This window comes from Metopolophium dirhodum, chromosome 1 (assembly GCF_019925205.1).
Source record: "Metopolophium dirhodum isolate CAU chromosome 1, ASM1992520v1, whole genome shotgun sequence".
In the NCBI taxonomy this organism is placed as follows: Eukaryota; Metazoa; Arthropoda; class Insecta; order Hemiptera; family Aphididae; genus Metopolophium; species Metopolophium dirhodum.
Window position 1 is genome coordinate 106,755,211 of NC_083560.1, and position 26,137 is coordinate 106,781,347.

The 26,137-nt window shown below is 26.2% G+C and overlaps 2 protein-coding genes across 5 annotated transcripts; both read right to left on the reverse strand.

The window, feature by feature from the left end:
• Nucleotides 1-4,567: 4,567 nt before the first annotated feature.
• Nucleotides 4,568-17,222, reverse strand: LOC132935177 (carnitine O-palmitoyltransferase 2, mitochondrial-like). 2 transcript variants are annotated; one of them, XM_061001649.1, is made up of 12 exons: nt 16,907-17,222; nt 15,738-15,787; nt 14,228-14,629; nt 10,906-11,047; nt 8,330-8,486; nt 7,964-8,234; nt 7,697-7,884; nt 5,828-5,997; nt 5,618-5,731; nt 5,431-5,542; nt 5,178-5,370; nt 4,568-4,869 (listed from the first exon to the last, which is right to left on the reverse strand). In XM_061001649.1, the coding sequence occupies exons 1-12, from the start codon at nt 16,952-16,954 to the stop codon at nt 4,743-4,745; spliced, it is 1,974 nt and encodes a 657-aa protein (XP_060857632.1). In that variant the 5' UTR covers nt 16,955-17,222; the 3' UTR covers nt 4,568-4,742. The 2 variants fall into 2 exon arrangements, with proteins under 2 accessions (XP_060857632.1, XP_060857631.1); XM_061001648.1 differs by having other exon boundaries at nt 7,682-7,884.
• Nucleotides 17,223-20,361: 3,139 nt separating this feature from the next.
• Nucleotides 20,362-24,286, reverse strand: LOC132936750 (histone deacetylase 8-like). 3 transcript variants are annotated; one of them, XM_061003508.1, is made up of 9 exons: nt 23,905-24,286; nt 23,055-23,238; nt 22,589-22,730; nt 22,387-22,493; nt 22,103-22,295; nt 21,855-22,027; nt 21,430-21,530; nt 20,837-20,942; nt 20,362-20,760 (listed from the first exon to the last, which is right to left on the reverse strand). In XM_061003508.1, exons 1-9 carry the CDS (start codon nt 23,980-23,982, stop codon nt 20,714-20,716), a joined length of 1,131 nt encoding a protein of 376 aa, XP_060859491.1. In that variant the 5' UTR covers nt 23,983-24,286; the 3' UTR covers nt 20,362-20,713. The 3 variants fall into 3 exon arrangements, with proteins under 3 accessions (XP_060859491.1, XP_060859492.1, XP_060859493.1); XM_061003509.1 differs by having other exon boundaries at nt 23,891-24,286; XM_061003510.1 differs by lacking the exon at nt 23,055-23,238.
• Between the last annotated feature and the right edge of the window lie 1,851 nt (nt 24,287-26,137).

Genomic DNA, 26,137 nt, shown 5'->3' on the forward strand with positions numbered 1-26,137 from the left:
TATTTTTAATATTTTTCAACTTCTATTGTAACAATATATTAGAAGCCTTGCATTAAATTTTCACGCTTTTTTACCCAACAAATAAAATTTTATTGATATTTATAGAAAAAAAAACTAAAAAAATTGAAAACTGACAATGTCCGTAAACAGCTCAAAAAGAGTCAAAATATTTGGAAAATATTATGGTGTATAGGCAATAAAATTATAAACATTCAGTCAAAATTTCATTTCCCTACGGTCATTTTTTCTAGAGTTACACCAAAAACCAAAATCGATTTTCTCGAAAACAGATTTTGCGTACAAATTCCCGTTTTTTCTTAATTTTTCTTTTGTTTTTCCCGTCGCTTTTGTAAACTACTGGGAAATTTTTACTTTTGACCCCCCAAAGTACCAAAGCACTTTTACTGTCCTAAAAGGTGATTACAGACACAAAAAAAAAATTGAAAATTAAAAAAAAACACACATCATTGTAAAATCAATACATTCATCGTTCCACTCAGAATCTAAAACAGGACATACGACGGAAAATTTTTTATTTTCCATGGACCTTGCAAATATCAGTTGAGTGCGAATGTAATAACAAGAACAATAACAATTTTATGTAACGTTTTCCTCCAGACCACCTCACACAGCAGTGTTAATACACTCGACCCGCGTCCACCGGTGGCTGCCGCTGTCACCGTCAGTGGGCCGTAATTGTCCGGAATGATAAAAACACGGAAAATAAAAATTCCGGAACGTAATAATCCGGAATGTAAAATCCCTGATCATAATATTACGGAATGTAAGAACCAGGAATGGTTGAAGTCCGGAAAATCAATAATCCGGAACGTAAAATCTCGGATCGTAATAATCCGGAATGTAAAACCACGGAATGTAATAATCCGGAACGTTACAGAGACTTACTCAATTAAAAGGTACACTCGTATAAGTACGTACAACTCTAGAGTGTTGCCTACTGTTTGTTTTTTTGGAATTTTACATTTCGGATTATTACGTTCAGTGATTTTACGATTTTACGTTTTAAGACTGATACACAATTTGAATAACTCTAATGAGTATTAAACCTTATTTAGCGGTTCTAATACGAACTACGGAGGCTCATATTATTTTTTCAAATTTCTTTTATTCTTCGTCTTGTTTTTTTTTTATTTGCTTTGTCAATTAAGTCTTTCAAATTAGTATAAGTTAGGTTAGTATACATATAGTGTTTCATAAGTTATGAACTGTTTTTATCTTTAACCATTGTATTTCTTGTATCTATTATGTTGTATTTCAAAAAGCCGTTTTGGTGTTAATTATAATAACAATAAAAATAATAATGTCTTCGTCTTGAGCTTGTCGCCGTTTCTGCATGGCTTCCTACCTGTCCGCCATTCGCAGTTATCTTACAAATAAACTAGGGAATTTCTTTGTGAACTCGTCCCAATTTTCAAAGTCACGTTCGACGAACCAATTCCGTTCCACACCGACGACGTAGGATCGGACAAATTTCATTCGAAGGGCGTAGGGCTAACGGTTCAGTTCCGCCATTCCTTCTATCGTTTTGAGCCAAACGTCCGCCTCGTAGGCTGACTCGCACCTATCGAAGGTTTTAATTGCCTTGTTCAGATCCTGAAGTACTCTGTAATCTTACGTGTCCGACCGCGATTCATTTTTGAATTTTTGATACTAGCACAGAATAACCAGAAGGAGCACCTTTTGAGTTTAACATGGTTCTTATGGGGCACAGATTTACAACATCTGTTGGAATACCAGTGTTGCCAGTAAAAAGATAATTCCCATTATTCTTTGTTTCTTGCGAGACTGTTATTCCGAACAGGGGCAATTAACTTTATCCCACGGTTTGAGATAGACATTAGCTCCAGCCGGCGCGTTTTGGGTGGGTTCGCACAACACTGCAGCCAAACTCGTTCCCAACGATAATCGTCCCACTAATCTCATGGACGTACTAATCTCTTCACTTCTTATCCAAAACCACATTTTTTTCTTGAAACCTAATTGAGTATAAAGTTTGAATTCGGATACCTCTTTTTACAGCTCGGTGCCGACGCGTTACTCTCTTCTTGCACTGTGTTGCTGGGTGAGTGAGCGCGACGCAAGGTTCCGTGATTCTGCTCTTTTTCCACACACAGCTCAGCTCGTGGTCCACTTTATGGCGGAGTAAATATACTCATTTAGCTATCCTACTTCTCACTTACTGTTAACTATTTTTAACTACCTAACCTATCCTAACCCTCGAGAATTCACTCTGCTGCAGGTCTCCAACCAACGGTCATACCGTACATTAGTATCATCTTAAATTAATCTTTTAACATAAACTCTTTTAGTGGGGGGAGAGATGTACACCCATCATATAAAAACATATAAGACATTTTAACTGAAGAAGTATTTAACAGTAGATATACCTATTTTATGATATTATTGTGATTAATGTAGGTAATTAATTTTAGTATTAGGCAATAGTATCTAAACTACAATAGGTTAAATTCTTTTTTGCAAAAAAAAATTACATTTTAAAATGTCATTGTGTGTATAAAGTATAATAATATAGGTACTCTAAAAATTTCATTTACCCACGAATAATATTTTTAAATTAAAACAAATAACTAAAAACATTATTCTTGGTTTTAATATGTAATTTCGGCCAAATTTGAATCTAAAATTCCTGTAAAATATAACTATGCTTTTATTTTTTGATTTTTTAACTAACTACAGTAAATTAACTATATTAAAGCTAAACATTGGACAATGGACATACATACTAATAAATAAATTAATATCTTCAGTCAAAAATTCATTTCTAAAAGCTTAGCTTCTAGGCTTATCGAAATACATATCTTAAAATATGTACCTAGATCTATGCCTTTTTCCACAACCAATTGTAACTAGAAGGGGTACTCCAGTACTTGGTTAAATTTTGTTAAATTTTTATCGCCAACACTTCTAAGAAATCAAAAACTCGATCCAGCTACTTCAATGTGTATTGAAAAAGCTGAAATTCTTTTTAAAAAAAATGATTTGAATAATTAATTAGTATATACATTTCTGTTAATTACTTTATTATGGTGGATGTCATTTCAAAATTTGTGACTTAACTTTAATTGAAAGTTTATGTGTAGTATAAGAAGAGGTAAAAAGACTGGAAAATGTTCAAGATGAAAAACCAATTTTTACCATTATTGGTGAAATTATAAATGCCTAAGGTAAAAAGGTGAAAAAACACGTACCACTCTGTTGTACAATAGGTGTCAAGTGGGTCACTGTAATCAATAAGTTAAATATTAATTCAACTATATAAAATCAGTATATACGAAAAACAATTCAAGAAACAAGTTCAAAAACAAGTGAAGACAAATCTTCTATTAGAACTAATTCATTTTACTATTGGACATTAATAATAATGTGGGTAGAATTAATTTCTGAAAAAAATACCTATCAAACTGTAATTGTGTGTAAACAATATAATTTAACTAAATAAAAGTCTTAAGTACCCACGAACAATATTTTTAAATTACAACATAATTCATTGTTTAAATATCTTATTTCATCCAAATTTGAAATTTGAATATTTATAAAAAAAGCATATTTATATATTTTTATTTTTTTCAGATTTTTGTTTAAAATATGAACTAATTACAGATAAACCTTATTTTGAATTTTTAATCTTTAACATTTTTTAATTTTTAACTACAAAATAATTCAATTAAAATGCATATAAAAAAAAATCATAGCAATGTAGCTTTAAAATTGTTTGATTGATATTATAACAACTTATGAGGAATCTTGTATTCAATTTTAAAACCTTAGATATAAATAGAAACATTTTTATCTAACTTCTATCTTTTTAAATTTTAACTTATTTCTAAGTCAAAATCATTTGCAAATGTCCGTGATTTTGATGAATTAACTTCAGATGTTCATAAAAAATATAGTGGATCTTTTTAATATAATTTTTTTATTAAAAACCTATAATGCCATACATTGTTCAAAATTAAAATATAAATAATTTTAGTATAATAACTTCATAAAATCCCGAGCCCTAATGATAATAATATTATGGTAGGTACAATTCTTTTTATAAAAATATTTGTGAATCTAATGTCATCAAAATAATATTATAATTTAATATAACAAATTTATATATCTAATGCATGTTTTGATGAAAAAACATAATAAGCTCAAATATCTGATGAAAATTGTTCAGTGACCCTTAATTTAAAAGGGATGAAGTATGGTCAAATATTGTTCAAACTTATAATATGTCTTACTTAAACAAACTTAATACAGATAATAACTATTCAATACACATAAAATATAAATTTTCATTTTATACACAATATTTAGAAAAAAAAACAAACATAGAGTCCAATACTTATAAATATGCAAATTGCATACAAAATTTAATATCATATGCTGTAAAATATTATGTATTTTGTATTGAAAGATATTTAATACTATTATTTATGTCTACATTTTATATGCCAGAGATTCAAATTTGTATTGTTATAGTTATTATAAAAATCTTCCTTTAATGGTATATTGTTAGAATGAAATAGTTATAATGTATAAAAGTTCTTTCTTGGTTTATTCAAGAAGGAATTTATGCATTTATATTAAATTAGTTTATGATCGAAAATATGTATAAAATATGTATACTATTTGATAAAAATAATAATCCATTGAAAATAAGGAGTAAAGACATTAAACACAAACAAAGAAATATCAATTTGTACAATAAACTAAGTTTTTAAAATATCAAGAATTTGATTTAAACTCTGAGTTAATGCACATCTGAATGTATCTCCATCAGAATGTTCCTTGTAGTTAGTAATAATAGCACCTGAGTAGTCTTCAAGTATTGTGTATCTAAAATTAAAGAAATGTTTATTAAATGTCAAAATATCTTTTTTTTTGAACTAATGATGACGAGGAACTAAATTCCCATTACTCTTATTGCTATTTTAAGTAAATTTAACTATGTGGAATGAAGTATAAACAATATGCAACATATTTAAAACATAGTTTTAAGTAGTGGATTTATTATTTATAACATAGCCACATAAGTTTTGCTAAATTTAAAATGTGAAGTCCAAATAGAATACAAAAATCCAATATTTTAAATTAATTTAAATCAAGTTCATCATGAAAAAATTATAATTTATTGATATACTTACCCAATACCATAACCATCTTTTACAACAGGCCCAAACCCTCCTAACCATACATAATCTGAAGTTAGACTAGAAGTAGATAGAATATTATGATTAATCCGACCATAAGCGGGATCAGTGAACAAGTCTGGAATCTTTAAATTGCTTTCTTTAGCTAATAACCGTAGAGCAAATAAATGACGATCAAACCCTTGCCCTGAAAACAAAAAGATATAAAATATATTAAACAATTTAAATTTTTTCAATAAAATATTACCCATTGCAGCTTCTTTTACAAGCTTACTGTGTTCAACCGAACATTGTTTTATCATGTTCACCAAGTCATTGTCAGAGGGCTTATTATTACTTGAAACAGCATAGCAAAAATCCTAAAAAATATTTTACACAGAAATGTGTAATAAATATTTTTTAATTTCAATTAGAATTTTATTAATTAAACTTACAGCGGTCTTCGTAGTACATGGTCTTACAGTTTCTGTTCGTCCTTGTTTGAATGCTGCTGTACTACATGACTCATAAGTACCAACATGTTTTTTATGCAATTTATAATGGCCTAGCTAAAATACATTTAAATTAATTTATATACTACATTATATTATTTATGTAGTTGATTTTAATTAAAACATATATGGGTTCAATTGTATTGCATTTACCTGGAAACATAATTGCATCAAAGAATCTGCACTTATTCCAAATTTTTTACACATCTTTCTACCAACATTGAAAAATTCAAAGTAATTAATATCCAAAGATTCATATTTACATTTGAATTCGTTCTTTACTCTTATTATATCACATTTGATTTTTTCGTCCAAATTGAATTCTACAACATCAAATTGTGATTAGAGTGGTTATAAATTATTAACATAAAAAAAACATTATAATACTATTTTCCATAAGAATAAATAAATTTTAATATAATGGGAAAATATTTCCCTAATTTATTATTCCATGAAAAATGAAAAGTTCAAATCATATCTGAGTGTTTTCTCTTCAACAAATAAAAGACATAATATGAGATCTTGTGTCAAAGTACCATCTATCCACAAGGAAAACGGGGAAAATGAGAAAACAAGAAAAAGATTAAATATATACTCCAAATCTTGATCAATTTGAACATATATTTGTACCAAACTCTATAGACTCTAAGCTTGACATTGCAAAAATACTGAAATGTCAACAGCTCAATCGCTCAATGTAATATGTGAATAAATTAAATATTTCACTCCATTAGACATTTTCAGAGAAATATATGACATAAACTAAAAATAAGCTACAGACAAAGAATTAAACCAGTCCAAAAATACTTTGAGCTTACAAACAAGGCCATAATGTATCCATGATACTATTTAGCTCTCAGAATGCGTTCCAGAATAACTGAAATGGGCACAAATAATCAAGTTATTTAAACCAGGAAACCCTCTGGATGATGTCACATGTCCACCACCAATCAATTCCACTCCTTTCAAGTAGGTATAAGCTCTTAGAGAAACTTTTAATTAAATGTCTAAAAAAACATTTTTAGAGAAAAAACCATTTTATACCAGGACATCACAGTTTGGATTACACAACAAACATTCAACAATCCAGTCCAATTACTAAAAATAATCAAAAACCTATAAAATGTACAATCAATAATTTAAAAAAATATTTTACTTAAGGTAAATATTATTAAAAAATATGTTTATAAAAATTAAGTAGAGAACATACTGAAAGTATAACACTATAATGCCGAGTTGAATGACAAAATTGATTCATTAAATATTTAGTTATTATTTATGCAATCCGTTATTAGAATTATTACTGTGAAACGTTCATAGATAAAATTAAATAATAACAGTAATACTATTTAAAAAAAAATTATGATAACATATATTAATTGAATTAGTTTAATAATGTACACAACAATCTGATACCTGTTTTCTTTTCTCAAAATTTCTTACACAGTACAAAGTTACACTTGCATTATAATTAAAAGTAAATCAATTGCAGTGCATTATACAATGAAAACTAATGTATTAGTAGGAGTGTTAAGGGGACACTACTCATACATTTGTTGTCTTCATCTTACACACGCAAGACTTATCAAATTTTCATTCACTAGTTTCAATTGAGTGCTGTTAGTTTTAATGTTAGAATGCATTGACATATTATTAAATTTTTATGTAAGAACATTATCTGTCCTTAAGCGTCGGAGATTTTTCAATATTTTAATTTTCAGATAAGAATACTACAAATTAAAAATACTCATACCTTGTTGAAAATTAAAATATTGAAAAATTTCCAATGCTCAAGCACAGATAATGTTCTTACCTAAAAGTTTGATAATAGGTGAATTCATTCTAAAATCAAAACTAACAGCACACCATTGAACTTAGTGAATGAAAAATTGCTATGTCGTACATGTGTAAGACAGAGACAACAAATACATGGGTACTGGGTGCATCTTCTTAACAACTACTAATTGTATTAAAGTATATACTCAAAATACTGCATATATTATTCACCTAATTTCTTCACACCTAATGTATCTGCTGATATCAATACTTGATTTAAATTTTCTGGATGACATCTTGGAAAGTCTGTAGTATCCTTAGAAATATCTTGAAAATATCTCAACACAGCAACTCCATCGCCCCACGAATGCTCAAAATTTAATCCTGATGTTCCATCAGCACATACTATTAATGTAAATGACTTGTCAAACCACCTGTAATTAAATATTCTCAATAGACATGTACATGTAACTTTTGTATACATATAATTTTTAAATTGATTATTGCTGCAACCTGTTGATTCCGTCAGAATGCAGATATTGCTTAACACAAGATATTGGATCTGAACCAGGTTTTTCATCATCAAGAGCAATCATAATTAGACTATCATCTATTATACGTAACGACTCTTCATTTCCTAACTTGATAAGATGATTTCTTAAATCAGCCCAATTATCACGTTCAGTGGTTGTTAAAATGCCAATTGGATGATTAGATGGAGCAATGTCATCATTCAAAATATATTGAATTTTGGATAATAATAACTGAGGTTCTAATATATTGCCTAAATGTAGATATTATGTAAAATAAAAGTATTAGTCAATAATTATTGATCACAAATTAAATTAAATTATTACTTATGAATTTATGAATAAGTACCTTGATTATCCAGAACATCAAATTTATAAAAATGTCCTCGCCTCATAACAACAATATGTTTTCCAGATGTATTATTATGTAAGATATCTTGATTAGTCATTGGAATTCGAGTATTATTAAATAAAGACGTATACTGAGACATATCTAAAGGATAAGCCTGCAATTTTTTTGAAAAATGTTAAATAATATCAATACAATATAATACACTGAATATACCAGTAAATTATACAGGTATTTCTCATATATATTGCTCAACATAGATATTTAATGAATAAGGCGCATATTATAATAATAATATATAACACTTAAATACTTAATACACATAATAGGTGGTACATATTTTTTGAATATCATGAATAAACTTAATTACTATAACACTTAAATAATCTCAATTCTTGTGGAGTTCTTGGTAGATAACTCTAGTAACAAAATCAAAACTAAAAATATCTCTATAATATTGTAATGTTTTGTGTTAAATCTATTAATAAGTTAATTTTGTTCACCTCAAAATGGTTTTACCTAAAGGGAATTTTATCCCTGCTGTCTACTTAAATATAACTATCCAACTAATACCTATATAAGCTTCAAAATATATTTAAAACATATTTAAATTTGTCATGAAGTCCGCTAAAGAATGAGTTTTCTACTTTTTTGAATTTAGAAAGCTCAACATATTAATCATAAATCTCAAAAAGTTTAAATGAAAATGTAAGAAAGTTGTATTTAACTAAGCTTCACAGCAAATTAAAATATGTTTTCAGATATGTTATCAGTTAACGAGATTAGTTAAGAGGACAACGCACCCGCATGTGTTGTCTCCGTCTTACATGCGTCTGATATAGGAAATTTTCGTTCGCTAATTTCAATAGGATGATGTCAGTTTTGATAATAGAGTAAATTGACCTATCATCAAATTTTTAATTAACAACATTATCTGTGTTCCCTCGTTGGTTTTTTACGATATTTTAATTTTAAAGTGAGTTATAAATATGTAACGTTAACCTATATTATTATTAATAATATACATTTTATTTAGAATATCCACAAAATAGTTAAATAGTTAAATTTTATAGAAGTTATTATATTATTATAATAATAATGTCCGAGTGATACTTATTAGTGGCCGATAATGTGTTTTTATTTTCATTTAAAGTTTATAATTTTTCTTATACCTCAGCACACACGTTAACAGTCAACATATTAGTTAAACATAATTTACATTATTAATAAATATTAGGCACATATTAAAGTTGAAAATAGGATTCCAAATTTCTTATTTAAAGACTTCCGTCAATATATAATATTATATCTCTAATATTTCCATCTAATATTTATGGATTGGTAGATACTCGTATTAGTTATATTTCAATATTTATAATAATTTTATATAAGTCCATGAAAGGAAGTACTTCTAGGAATTCTAAGGTGAGTTGTTAATTGTTATAATTATACTTATATAAAAAAATATATTAATTTATTTATTTACTTAATTCTAATATTTATATATTAATAAAAGTTGTAAGTTTGTAACCAAGGTTTTAATACAAATTGATTATTTGCAAGAATGTAAATAAATATATATTATACCAGAAGTTTACTATTTGTTGGTTTTTATTGATCACATTTTAATCTAAATATTGTAAAAACATTTAGTTTATTGACACATTAAAAAAAAAACATTAAATAAAAATCATATACCTACATCTTATTTGGAGTAAAGTAAAAAGAAATAATATTAGTCTAACTATTTATCTTCACAACAAGTATCTATTTTATTTATTTTAAACCTACGCTTAATAAGCTAAAGTTAGATATTTATCAGATATTGATCAGTAGAGTAATATGAACAACTACTGGCTAGATAGAGATATGATATATGATTAAGCCTGGTAAATATTTAAACTTAAATTCAATCAGGACATTTTATTTTCTAAAAATATTTTAGCATATTAAATATTATGTTTACCACTGGTAACACCACCTTAACCCATTGTTATATTTTATTTATTGTTTTTTTTTCTGTGTATTCACACTGTCACCTTGTAGGGTGCTACGACTGGGTAACCTTGCTAGTCTCAAGACTCACTGTTAAGAATATTTTTCTGTATTTTATTAAGGCAACTTATTTTATTATTTTCAATATTTATGGATATTTATGTAATTTTTAATTTGTAATTTAATTTAATTGTTTGTACCTATATCAAGAGCAAAAGTAGTAATGTGAATTGTTGTAAACAAGACAACTATCTAACTTGAAGACAAATATTTTCAAAAAACAAAACAAATAACGTTTGTATACTTGGTTATAGAAAATGTAATAAGTCCATAACTTTGTTGGTACCATATATTTTATTAAACTGTTATTGACTGTTATGTGAATTTGTGTTAGATATCAATATAGTTATTATTACTTTTTAAAAATATAAGATAATAATTTATATATAAATCTTTCATGTGTATTGTTGTGAGTAAGGGGTTAAAAAATTGTACAAGGGCTGAAATATGTTAAATGGCCAGGAGCGCTAATAAACCTTGCTACAACTCTACACACAGTATCAAATCTTTAATACACTTACATTATACATGTAGGCTCCATACCAACTAATTGATTCTGGAAGATACTTCATTAATTTTCTAAATTGGATTGTATCACTTTTCTTTGGACTGATATGAAAAATTTCTGGTTCTAATATATTTGCATTTAATGATTTGTAAAATCTAAATTTTAAATGATAATATAATACACATATTTAATATTTATGACAGTTTCAACATATTGATGGTAAGTTAAATACAATTATACAGGGTAGGGTAGTTTGTATTGACTTATTTTTTAACAAATATAGTTAATAATTGAATTATCATTGAATTATACTTATTAATTCACGAGTATCATCTAGATTTTTTAGACATTAAATTATTACTGTTATTACTATTTACATGCACAAAATAGTCAACAATAATTATGGGGGGCTAATATCCACACATGATACTCACCCCTAGACACATCTATGAGCAGTCCTCCCTAAGATTATATTAATTTTGATAATTATTTGCATACATTTTTTTATTAAATATACTTACTAATTTAAATAAATAATTAATTTTACAAACAATTTATATAAATCATTAAATTTCTCAGCATAATATAAGAAAAATAATTTTTGTATATAATAATAATAAGGAATTGTATTTATTTATTATTTGATATTAGATTCTAAGCGGATGGAGGAATGTATTGATTTTATAAGATGTATAGTTTTTTTTGCTGTACGTGTACACGATTCATATTAGAAAATTACAGTTTTCAACTTTGAGGTGGTTTCTGATAGCTAATCAAAAACTCTAAGGACTATTCAAAATAATTGGAAAAAGGGGACATTTTTAACTATTTAAAATGTTCACTAAATATTTATATGAGTATTTTCTATGCATCATATAATTTCCAAGATATTTTAATTGTTTTTGAGCTAAATTCTTTATTATTTGCTATAATTTATAAAAGTTGATAAAAAATAGTTTGCTTGTTCAAAAACTTAAAAATTGAACACACAGTTCCCTATAAGTTGTTATTACTGGAATAAAAATGTAAATAAATAAAAATTAAACATAAATTCACAATATTTTTTTACAAGCGTTTTAAGTTTAAATGTTTGAATTACTAATTATTATGTAAGTTATTCATATTATGTAATATTTGAAAATGTTACACAAGTTTTATAAGTTCATCATAAGCTGTTATTATAGGAAGAAAAAAAATTTTAGTGTAATCCCACAAATATATATTATATTATATATATATTTTAGTTTTTTTCTTTGAATGTTGTTAAAAAAAGTTGTTTGTACAGTCAAAAAGCTTAAATATACTCTATTAGGAATAAGAAAGGTACTGGGCGGCTGACGTTTGAGCATACACGTGGCTTCATTCTGAATGCATAACCAGGTAAGAGAAGCATCTAACTGCCGCCGGACGAAAACCGGTTGCTGCACAGTACCTTTCTTATACTGAATAGAGTATAGTTCTTACTGAAACCAAAAAATTTTAAAAAGTATATCTGCAAAATTTTTTGTACAGACGAAATTCAAAATTTAATTTAAGAATAACGATTTTAGTTATTTTGTATGAATTAAAATATATATTTGTCGATACCTCAAATGTTTACGCTTATTATTATATATTACAATACGCAATCATATTTTCAAAGTATAGTAGCAACTCGATTAACTGTCACTCTTTTAACTGCCAGTCTCTGTTATCCGTCCAAAAAACCAGCATATGCAACACAGGTCTTACTTCTCTGTAAAATACTGAATATTGCCACTCAAAAAGTTAATAGGGTTTCTACTGTATTTAGATTAATTTTAAGCTGACTATTTATATTGTATTCTAATGGTAATATCAAATACTATGATATTATAATACCAATATAAATCTATCATACAATATCCTTAGTAATATAGGCTGACAGACCGTCTTTGTTCAGAAACGTTTTTTTGTGAACAATGACTCATCATTGAATTCAAATTTAACGCATACATTACAGTGACCTACTCAATGACAAGATATACTTGACACCTACTATATAGCAGAGTGGTTACCTACTTTAACCCTATTTTTATTTGATGTTATTTAAATGGAAGCTCTCAATTTCTTGCAATAGTTATCGCAAATAATATATCAACAAAGTAAATTAAATTTTAATGTGCATTGCCACGAAAAAATTTTCAATGCCCCATATAGTGGTTATAGTGGTTACCAATGCACTAAGTGTACCTCAAAACCTTTAATTTTTCACAGATCAATTTTGTATTATAATTAGGGCCCGGATTTATATGCAAATGCATGTTCTTCTACAATTCACCTAGAATAATTTTGATTATAAATGTCGACGTTTCGTAATGTGTAGATTCTATGGTTCAATTTTTTTTTTGCATATTTTTGCATATTTGAATGAAAATGCATATTTATTGATAGTTGCATAAATGTTGCATATTCTACAATTCATAGAATTTACGTCTGTAAAGATACCTACTGTCGATTATAATTTATAAATAACACATTATACATCGATAAGTTCATATGTCAATCGACATCATCGTTATCGACGGCCGACGAATGACGACAAATATTGGATTTTCTAATGGTAAATTTATTATTACCTAAACACGTCCACATTAGATAACAGTATAGTATAAACCAAAATGAAGCGAAGTGTATTAAAAACGCACGTAGTTTATTTCATAATAAATAGTTAAAAAATGAGCTCGCCGTTATTACAACACACTTTCAGTGTTTAATAGATACAATAACAAAACTAGAGAAATCGAATGTTACTTTAAGAAATAGTGTATTGCTCATAGAAAATATTAAAATTAAATTCGAAGAAGGAGGGCCAGGAATAGATTTCACTAGATCTAAATTTACAAATGTGTTGTCAAAAAATCGTGGATATTCTACATTGAAAAAAATCGATGATATAATCAACGGCGAGGTAACTGAATGTGGTGAAGACGAGGAACTGTCAGTTGAAGATTTATCAAGTTTTAAATATACACCAATTGTATCTTGTGACGTGGAAAGAAGTTTTTCCAAGTACAAAAGTATGCATCGAGATAATCGTAGGAGTTTTCAATTCGAAAAATTTCAAAAAATAAATTATAATTAACAGTGTATAATTTTTGATTTTCTATTATTTTAATTGTTATTATTATAAACATGAAATAATGTGTACCGAAAGTTTTAATTTTGTTATCCATTATAATAAACAATTTTTAAATCCATTTTACCAGTAGGTATGTGTATAAATATAATTTATATTATTTAATCATTATTAAAATTTTAAAAAGCATTTTGTAATTGGTATCTATTTTAAATAACTTATATAAATTAATTCTCACCTTAGTGATGATATCAACAAATTAGTAGATCTTAGTAATTGGTTATTATATGCATTATCGAGTTGTTTAAATACCAATAATGGATTGTAATTAATTGGTAATGGGGTTCTTTCGGACAAATACATATTAAACCAATCCTTAGTAATATAACTGGTATCTTTGTTTAAGTTATTTTTTTTTTTTAACATTTCTTGTAATAAATGTCCATCATTTTGTTCAAAATTTTCTACAACATCTTTAGTTCTCAAATAATCATTTTTGGAAAGTAAAGGTAGTTGTGCTTTAAGGTAACGTTGACAAGTTGATTTTAATTCTGGAACTGGAAGTCTAGGTAAAGATTGTTGAAAATGCATTGTAGGTATAATACTGTTCTGAATATATTGATAATCATCAGATCGATATCTGAAAAATGAAACATGAATCATTAAATATTTAGAATTACCTAAATTAAAAAAAAATTATTTTTATTATAAAATTTATATATTATATAGTTCTATTTTATTAATGTAGAAACTATTTGATTTGACTTTTATTGAAGACACTCTCTACTAGGAACGGATCCAGAAAATTTTAACAGTATGCACAAAAAAAAAATTGGTATAGCTTTCTATTATCTAATTTGTTAGTGCCAAATTTTTTTTCGAACAACATCCTCTGGAGTAATATTTTAATAATATCAAGGAGCATAAAGTCCATTTAATCTATCTTCTCCTATTGTTGACCTTAAATATATTTTTGTTCGTCGAGTTGTGGAAAATGTACTTTCCGCAGTGCAAGAGGTAACTGGTATAACTCAAATTATTTTTATCAATTCATTTATATTCGAATAAAATTTAGATGCATGGGTAACGCTTCTATAGCAGTATTATCTAATTAGGATTTCCAAAATTGTTTCTACAAAGTAACCACACCTCTAACTTATTCAATAGAGCCAATTAGATCATCAACAAAGAATTTGGCCAAATTAATAATTTATTTGATATCTGTATCTTTGCGTTAAAAGATGATAATTATAAGGTCAAACAAAAATATTCTTTTGGGTTGTTGGACAATATATTTTGGCGATTAATTTGTTTTGAACGCGTTCGGGGTTTTCAACTTCTATCTTATGCATATAGGCTGATGTTAATGATTTGGTATAAATCAAATTAAAACTTTGAACATCATTCTTTATTTTATTTTCAAACACTTCTACAATAGTTTTAACCATTTTCAATAATTGAAAATATTCCAAATTGCAGTTACTTAGGAAGAGGCAAAGTAATTGAAAATAATTCTGCCAAAACTTGTATAGTTAAAAATTCAAATTTCAACATACAATTCAGTAAATTATTAGCTTTACATGTAATAAGCGTAGTTTCCTCATTAGAATTTTCAAGTTCGTCCAAGAAATTTATAAGTTACTTAATAAATTATGACGAACATCAGTTTTACATTTATGAAGTATATAAATAATAGTATTTTTAGAATTTAGAATAATTAAATGAGCCATCAAATTTGTAATATTTACCTTATTTGTGTCAATATTTTAATTGCTGAATCTGTATTTTGTAATATTACCTATAATAATAAAATAAATTAATATAAATAATCATACGAAGTACAAACTCAAAAATATGTAATTATTATTTTAATGCTTTATAAATTATGCATTTGCATCTTTTTTTTGGAATATCTTACACAATGCTTTTCAAGCTACAAATGTGTTTCACCTTTCAAGTTTTCCATGTTGGAAAGAGTTGGAAAGTGTATCTAGTTGGTGCATTCGGAAGGACAAAATTTTAAATTCTCAATAGTTAACATAAGCGCGGGGAAAAACAAAACAAAAATTAAGGATAAAGTAATCGCAACAACCTTATCGGGTACCTTTATTTTTTTAAATTATATTAAGTACACGTTAGTCAAGTCTTTTAATTATTAAATAAAAATCAAATACCTAATTTATTTAAAAATAGGAATAATAATTCATAAACAATATTTCTGAAATGATGGCTGAATCATGTTCCTATACTCTCTCTATTCAGGATAAAAATGCTCACTCGACTGGCAAAAACTGGTCGACGCCGAGCAGCCCCTTCCGTTTACATGGTGGTGGTCGTTGAAAACAAAGAGTAATATCGATTGGCGACCAATCACCTGGCAGCACTTGAGGGGTCCAACTGTTCGGATGGCACAGTATGCGTGCACAAAAGTGGGCATTTTTATTCTGAATAGAGTAAAATTTTATTTTGAATAAAAAATGAATTCAAATTATTAAGTAAAACTTAAAAGTATCATTAAATAAATGTCAACCTTTTTATCCAAACTGTTTTGGTTTGTTGTACCTAGTACATTCGTACTTACAAAACTATTTGCATAGTAACAAAATTGAGTTTATTTGTAGTTAGTTAATACAAATAACTATTATTCATAATCATTAATATGATTATGTACCTACTAAGGTCTTTAATGTTAAACAAACAAAATATTCAAAAAAACGTGCAATATTAATTGTCCTATAACCAATTAATATTAAAGTACATTTTATTTATTCTGAAATATATTTTTAAGCTTTAATTTAACATACATAATTAGTCATTTTTTAAAATAAAATTGTTCATGACTCGTAAATTGAAAGTTTAATGTATTTAATATTTTTTTTAAAGTATTATATGACTGAACAAAGACAGCAACACTCACTTTTTCAACTAAATGAGGGTTGATCCATGGCTTGTACTTCGAAAGCATTTTCTTATATTATATTGTTCGTTGATGAACAAGCTGTTACTAAATTGCAATAGCCACCTTATGTATTCACAATCGAACACAAAATCTGGAGTTAATTTAGTCAAGTATTAAGCAGTTGAGTATGTTAAGATCTTGAAGAACATCTGGCACAAACATAATGACAGAACATTATAGAATACTTGTTTTACACTTTTATATAATTTTTTTATGAATAATATTAATAATATTATTAGATAATAATATGACTGTCACTAATTTTCACATAATATTAAATATTGTTTTGTTATCATTAATACAAAAAATGTTGGCATGTAATTGATAACCACTGATAGGTTGATAAAGTTAAATTTTTGAATTAATATTATATTATTATTATTTATAATTTAATTGGCATGGTGGATATATAATATATACCCAAATCCGTCCATCAAAAATTCAAAACTAATAATATAACAATAATCACGCATTTTTCTTAAACTTCTAAAACTTCAATTTTATTATTTTTCGTTGAACATTTTCAACTTTGTTATCTTCTCTGTAATATAGTATACAGTATACACCAGCTATTGGTTATTTCGTATACTGACGTAGGTATTTCACTAAAATACTGTAGGTATACATTTTATTTTTTAACCATCTACGAGATAATGTACCTAGTACCTAGGTACTACCTACACGAAACCTTTTATAGTTTTTATAATTTCGAATTTTCAATTTCCATACAATTTTATCTGATAGTTCAATATTCAAATAATTATTAATTTAGGAAAATTATTCCTTTGATAGTAGGTAGGTAGATAGTTAGATAGTATAGGTACCTATAAATTAAAATAAATAATAATATAAAAAAAAATGTATTATAATATTTATAATATTTTATAATGTATTATAATATTTATAATATTTTATAATGTATTTTTTTTTCTTATTAATCATACATTTTTGGCAACAATGGCCATTAGCATTTTTTAGGGGGTTACAGTTGGATGAAGAACAGGTGTATGTAAGTCGAGGATTCGTAACTAAAAATCCGGGTGGACACCCATCCGGGAACTAGCTATATCGGCCAATGCTTGACCTCGGAACTGGTAAGTGACTGAGGCCAACAACTATTAAGCCACACCTGGCCCCAACGTATTACTTTGTTGTACTGACAAATGTACATAGGTAATTACAATGGTTAATTTAGTATTTACATGAACTATATTCAATGTTGCTAGTCAGTAGTCACTATTCTCGAATGTAAAATTGCCCTTAAAAAGAAAATATTAATAAATTCTATGAGTGATAATCCCAGAACACGCCAGTCACTATTTACCACTAAAATATAAACAATTATTGTTAACTAATAACCATAGGTACTTATCCAGAATTTGAATATTTATATAACAAAACAATTTACTGTACAAGATAGAAAAACTAAATGTTAGGGCACTTGTCTTGCTTTTTGACACCATAGTGAAGGACAGCTGATGTTGTTACTTGTTATGTTTAATTTGAAAGGAATATATCAATAATGGTATTGCAAAATAATGCTGACCTTTGTTTATTACATAACCACAATGGCTGTGTTTCTTCAACATGGACTGTATAAACAGTTTCATTAGTTGACTTCTTAAAAATACCAACAATTTTCAATTAACAACCATCAATAAGGTGCTAAACTGCTACATAATCCTTCTATCCAGGTGATCACAGGAAAAAACTATTGCAACAAAATTACAAAAATATTTATAATTCGGAAGTCTGGAACAGTAACAACACCATATAATATGCAAAATATTCATTGAACTATTTAAACCTCTTCATCTCTATAAATTGTTAAGACTTATGTTTATATGACTATTCATTATGATCATTTTTGAATTCCCATTATTTTAAAGATGATTAATAATGTCAATAAACAAATTACTAGGATTTTATTTTATAAATTAAAATATATAATTTTAACCAAAAAGTAATATTTGATAATCTTAAATTTTAATAGGTAAAACTAAATAAATTACTAACAAAACATTTTGTCACCATAATAAATATGAATATATGTATTAATAAAATATACAAATCAGTAACAATAACAATAACGTTTGATTTTGTCTAAAATTACTAAACTAATGTAAATAATATAATTCAAGTTTTAGTACAAATTATATATAATATTTATTTTGTGATGGTGTTTGTGACTAGATGAAAAAAAAACATTTTATTTATAAGATAATACTTTTAAACATAAATATAGTTTTTACAAAATGTATTCTTAAACAATAGTTTTTAAATTTTCAAAATAATACTTAGTATAAAGGAGATTCCAATTAATATTTGATGGAAATTGGAAAAACTTAGTTATATATTTTTCAATATTTATAAATGTGATGAAATTACCTACTTAAATAAAGATTATTTCTAAACATAAACTAGCTTATACATAGCACCACTATATAAGGAAATAGCTGTAGTGTAAGCAACATAATATTATGATTATTGATTATGTACCCTTTATTTGTTAGTCTTTTATATATTTTGTCTTTCTATTTTATTAATTATACATGTCAAAGATTATATCTTATATCTAAATTAGTAAATGTATAATAAGAATATAGTAAACTATAAAATAATAGGTTTCTACAATATTAAAATATTATTTTGTTCAACATCAAAAATGTAAATATGTTAAATTAAATTAATAATTTTAAAAAAATGGAAAACTTTAGTGATTACAAATTTACAACTTGTGACAGTGGAAATAATAAAACCGTGCAATATTGTCTTAAGCTGCAATATAATTTTGGTACATGATTAAGATTTATTTTTATGACAAGGTATTTTTGTAATGGAACGAAGTATGGTAATTATAAATGCCTGTCTCTTATTTATTAATGTTACTAGATTTTTGTTGATATTGCACTTAACTACATTTAGGTCTCTGAATGGGCACATATTAGATAACAATAGTAGATTCTATTGGCAATGAGTCAGAAGAAGAATTTGATACAGAATCTTCTATAATAATAGTTTCAGGTTTCTTTTTTTTTCACTTTTCTTATGACAGTTGCTGGATTTTGTGGTAAATATTCATCGTCTAATGTAACCATTTGTTGAAGGACCATTGGCATACGCCTATCCTATTCAGTGAGAAACACTAAATGGACATCAACACTCAAAACGTTTCGACTCAACTTTGCAGTTGGGTTTACAAAGATGAAGTTGTTTTCAAACTCAATTGTCATCCACTTTTTTGGAAAACACAGCTTACTGGTTAAACATTTTTAAGATAAATTTTAAAGGTATATTGTAATTTCTAATTTTTTAATAAAATAAATAACAATTCATAATAATATTGTAATAAAAACAGCTAAAGTCTGTGTTACTTTGTACATTTGTTAAAATAATAGCAACATTAGAGTATGTATAGTACATAAGACTGACTTTTATTAAAATACAAAACATAAAAAAGCATTTTTCTCAAAATCGTTCTCCGGTGACCTACAGTGTTTTTGCTTATGACGGCAGGATAGGTACATAATGTAAATGTATTATTTGTGATTAAGATAAATTTATAACGGACAAAGTTATTAATATAAAATCTTTATATTTCTATACAATATAAATGGGTGGCTAACTTTTATCGAGTCTTGGACCAAAATTTAAAATCAAATCGGGTATTAAAAAAAAATGTATGTGACAGTAATATGTTCATATATATCACAACTTTATTTTAAAATATTTATTTGTTTTAAGAAATACAGTTTTAATCTTGAATTATTTTTCCTGCTTGCGTACTAATTCTTTTACTATTTTCATGTTATCTTAAAAATAAAGAAAATTAATGATTTTTAAATATAATTAATATAAAATCAAAATTAGTACAAAAAATATAATTACTTGCAATAACACTGAAAATGTGATTCAAATTATTGAATGAATTAAAATCTTTTCGATTTCCTGGATTGATATCAAAAGTAAAGTCTGGACCATAAGCCGAAAAATACTGAAACATAATTAATGTTTTTAAATAAAATAAAATTCTTAAATATATTTAGTTCTTATAACAAGACATTATTTATAATTAGGGCAAATGACTTGTAGCATTTGCATATTAGTTTTTACAGTTACAAAAAAGCAGAGTATGAAACAAATACATTTCATGCTTTCACAAAGGTAGTTTTGAAATTTTATTTTGCATATAAATGCATATTTTGAGTCCTTTTTGTTTTTAGAGCATATTTTATACTTTTATACGCAATTTTAAAAAACATTTTAAGTACATATTATAGGATTTTTAAGTGCGTAAGTAATTGCATATTTAGTGATTTTTAGAGCTACAAGTCCTCTGCCCTATTTATAATAAATCATATTATGGCATTAGTAAAAAGTGAAAGTTTGTAAACATTGGTAAAAACCGATTAAACATATTTTTATTTTTATTTTTCAATCAACTTAATATCTTTTATGCTAATATATATTTTTACATTTACCTCATTATCTGGTATATCACTCGACAATAAATCATCTTGTCCAGTAATAATTGCAGTTAAATATGTCCAACAACGTGCAACATTTGCTTCATTATATCCGCCTAATACAAAGTTTTACATTTTAATATAAAAACAAGTAATATTCCTTAAACAAACATAATACCTATATTATAAATACTTTAAATGGTAATAATCAGCATTTCTAAAATATTATACACCAAAAGATAATTATTTCTTCAAATTTAAAGTCAAATATTAAATAGTAACATTACCTAACACCTCACTAATATTCAGAGATTCACTGCAACATCAGTACATTAAAAGGTAGTTTAAATGTAATCAGAATAATGGAATAACTAATTTATATTTTTGATACTCATGTTAAGTACAAAATTAACTTGATAAATTTTTAAAACATTTATTACCTCCACCAAGAAATAATGTAGGTTTTTCCCATTTCATTACGTTTTTCACACATTCCGCTAATGCTTTTGGTGTCAAGTTAAATCCACCAATTGGGTCTCCGACTAAACTATCCGCTCCACATTGGACAACAATACATTTTGGATTATAGGAACTATTCACCATATTACTAATTCTAAATAAAACAAATAAACATGATTTTTTTTTAGTCTCAACATATTATTGTGAATTGAAAAGTTGTTCATATTACTTTTGAAACATTGTTATGTATTTATCATCATTTATCCCTTCTTTAAGTGGAACATTTACAGTATAATATTTTCCTTTATCTATTCCGATATCATCCAATGATCCACTTGTAGGATAAAAACCTGGTTCATATTGATGAAATGAAAGCGTAAGAACTTTGTCTGTAGCCATATATGCATACTCAACACCATTGCCTAAATACAAAATCTTTATTAATATGGAAATTGATTGATAAACAAAGGAAGAAATATTCATGAAAATAAATTAGAATACAAAAATTATTACCATGATGAACATCAATATCAATATATAAAACCTTCCCAAATGTTTTTCTTAATATTTCAATGGCAAGAACTATATCATTTACATAACAAAAACCTTGAGCAGAATCTCTATTAAAAATAGAAAAACATAAATTAAATTGCATTAAAAAAGTGTTATAAGAAGGTATATTTTTAACAATGATTAATAGTATATATATCTAAACCTTAGAGCATGATGCCAACCCCCACACCAGTTGATAGAATATCTGTATTGCATAGTTGTTAATGCTTTTGCAGCAGTTAATGAAGCACCTGAGATATATGTTATGAATTGCCATATATCTTTTACAACTGGACAATCATAACCTAAAAAATATATATATATATTTTAATAATATAATTTAAATCTAATTATCTGGCTAATATAACTAATAGTAAAAAACTGTTTATATTTTCCTTCAAAATATTAATTAATTATTTATTGATTTATTAATTATGCATGCGATTAGTTTATAATTTGAACAATTTATGAAGTGTTATAATATTTATGGTCTTAGTTAAGAATAGTTTAGTATCAAACAATTTAAATACAACTCGTAATTAGAATATTACATATTAGTGTTCAGTACAAAGATGATAATATTAGTTATTTTTATTATTTTTTCAATATAATTCAATAATATTAATAACCTATTCCATATTCATCTTCAATATCCGAGAGAGAACTGTTGTTGTCATTTAATTTTTTTAGGAAATCAACATATGCACTAGAATGGAATCCTATAAGATCTTCATATGACGAAGGATTCACTTTAAATACATCCATGTGATCAGATAGATGATATGCCTTAATGAGACTATCAACTAAATAAGCCTGAAAATGTAAAATAATATATTATAAAATAAAATAACTTACAACATTTATTTGATGAAAATACTTAGTTTTGGTGAATAAATGGTGTGATTAAAGAAAATAAAACGTTGGTTATAGAATGTATATTGATGTAAATTATTATTTACAATAAAATATTAAGTATGTAAATTAGAAAAAAATTTTATTTTTTCCTATAGAACAACAGAATAATAAATCAAAGATGAGAAATATAATGAAAAACTCTCATTTTTAAATCATTGTTTTCAAGAAACATTAATATTGCTAAATTTACTATGCATACCTATATTGTAATTGTTATTATTAATATAATTTTTTTTTAACAGCATCCTTCATCAAAATTTTATTAATTTTTTATTTCACTATTTCAAATTTGATGTATTTTATATTTTAAATATATGAAGTGTTGTATTTTTCCCAATTCAGTGTGTAAATAAATGTACCTAATTTGAAAAATGTTAATCCCATTCATGATTAAGCGCCTAAGAATGTAAGTTATTAGGTAAATATATGAATAAATATTGCAGTTAGAACAGTAAACATGATAATTAATTTGAAATCAACGATATATATTTATTCACTTATAATACTATATAATTCAAATTAAAATAATAATAATTATTTATATTTTTACTTATCAGGTCTTACTCTTTTTGAAATATTTGGAATTTTGCAGCATTCTTTGATTAATTGACTGTCAGAAATGTAACATACACTCTGATCCATGCCTAATAATGTTCAAATACTAATTACTGTAAATAATTATAGGTACCTATTACAATTTAAAAAAAAATACATGATTTATCGGGTAATAGAAAAGAGCATCATTAATTGAATATTTGAAATCCGAACATTCTATGAACCACAAAAATAAAAAGAAGATGAAACAATAATAGAGTACATAAGAGATTATTTTGTTATGAGACGAAACTCTAAAATATAACAAAACCTATGATAGGTTATATTATAAATGTATAACAAATAAAATATAATATTAATAATTATGTCTATAATATTATAGTATGCAAAATGGGCGATGCATATTATCTTTACTTCCCAACGATATTTCTCTAATCACATTTATGTGATATCAATATTATTATCAAACCACTGTGTATCAAGCATAGATAATATAAGAATGGATAGGACATAAGAACTTATCACATGAAACTTTAGTGATACTATTTTTAAGGTTATATGGGGCATATATTGATATGATAATTGATAAATAATAATAAATATTTTAAATATTTTAAATATTTAACAAAGTTTAGAGTAATTTTCCAGGCACAAGTGACACAACAATCAAAATAAAAACTGACAAATATCTAAATATAACTGACTATCATGTTATCATTATTATTTAATAAAATGGTTTTGCACATATCCTTAAAAAGCCCCATATCGTCTTTCTCTCTTTACGTTCTCTCTTCCCCAAAAAAACACACGGCCCCATATGGAACTGGTATAGGCATGTCCTATCCATTCTTATATTATCTATGGTATCAAGGACCAAGGTTTGGTGTTCGGGAAATTTAAACTCAAATTTCAGATATTACTTACTATTATAAATTATAATATATATTTTTTAGTATAGGATTATATGAATTATTGTTATATATTTATATTTATATATAATATATATATATATATCTGTGGGAAATGTTCACTACATATAAAGTAGAACTTTGGCTGTGAAATATCTGAAATATCGTTTTTATTTTTTCGATATCGGAACTATAAAAAAAGTTTGAATAACACAAAAATAACGGATTTTGAAACAACAAGAACTTTTTTCGTATACGTGATATCAAATAAATAAAAATGATATTTCAGATATTTCACAGCCAAAATTCTACTTTATATGTGGTGAAAATGTCCCACAGATATATATATAAATATAAATATATAATAATAATTTATATAATATATATTATAATTTATAATATGAAATAATATCTGAAATTTGAGTTTAAATTTCCTAAAAACCTAACCTTGATACACAGTGGTTTGATAATAATTAATTTTTGATAAATAATTTTCGAGCTTAATAAATGATAATACTATATGTTTAGCTGAGGATGTCAGCGCATTATTTGTTTTCTCTCTCTGGCCCACGTGCAGCATAGACAAAACGCAATAACGCAGAATCATTTTTTCTATGTTTTTAAGTAATCTTAGAGTAAAATCACCCATTACAAAAAAGATAGAGAATAATATATTTGAGGGAATGACATATCGATTTTATGTTTTATTGTTATTTGACTTTGTTTTCGACTTTCAAAATAAACAAAAAAATTTTGTACATTTAAATGATGTTTAAATTGTTTTGAAACAATATTTAGACAAATCGATATGACATTCCCTCAAAAATATTGTTATCTAACTTTGTTGTAATGGGTGATTTTACTCTAACATTACTCTGATTACTTAAAAACATAAAAAAAATAATTCTGCGTAAATGCGTTTTGTCAATGTTGGGCGTGGGCTAGAGAAAAAACAAATAGTGCGCTGACATCCTCCTAAAAATGTGAGCAAGTGGGTACTACTCTGCTGTACATTAGGTGCCGTGTGGGTCACTGTAATTTTTGTATTACACGAGCCTATATAATGGCATATCGTTCCCACGGCCCACCACTTGGCAAGCCATGAGCCAACTAGAGCTCCCTTAAAATTATTTCAATTTTGCCGCCAAATTTCTCAATTTAAAATAAGTGTTATAGACTCTAGATCAGACGCAAATTTCTGATTGCGCAACTGCATTTTTGATCATGTTAAGCGGCGAGTATAGGCGCAAATAACGTACGAGATTTTGTGTGGAGGTGGTAAGCCTCCTAGAGCTTTAGCAGCAATAATATAATAATAATGTCTAAGCTTAAAA

Coding starts and splice junctions, on each gene's coding strand:
- LOC132936750 (XM_061003508.1), bottom strand. CDS start 23,982: ATGGATCAGAGTGTATGTTACATTTCTGACAGTCAATTAATCAAAGAA. Junction 22,296..22,386: donor TGATATTGATGTTCATCATG/GTAATAATTTTT, acceptor TTTTGTATTTAG/GCAATGGTGTTGAGTATGCA. Junction 22,028..22,102: donor TACATAACAATGTTTCAAAA/GTAATATGAACA, acceptor TGTTTTATTTAG/AATTAGTAATATGGTGAATA.
- LOC132935177 (XM_061001648.1), bottom strand. CDS start 16,954: ATGCTTTCGAAGTACAAGCCATGGATCAACCCTCATTTAGTTGAAAAA. Junction 11,048..14,227: donor TTGTTGATATCATCACTAAG/GTGAGAATTAAT, acceptor TTTAAAATTTAG/ATTTTACAAATCATTAAATG. Junction 5,732..5,827: donor TGATGCAATTATGTTTCCAG/GTAAATGCAATA, acceptor AATGTATTTTAG/CTAGGCCATTATAAATTGCA.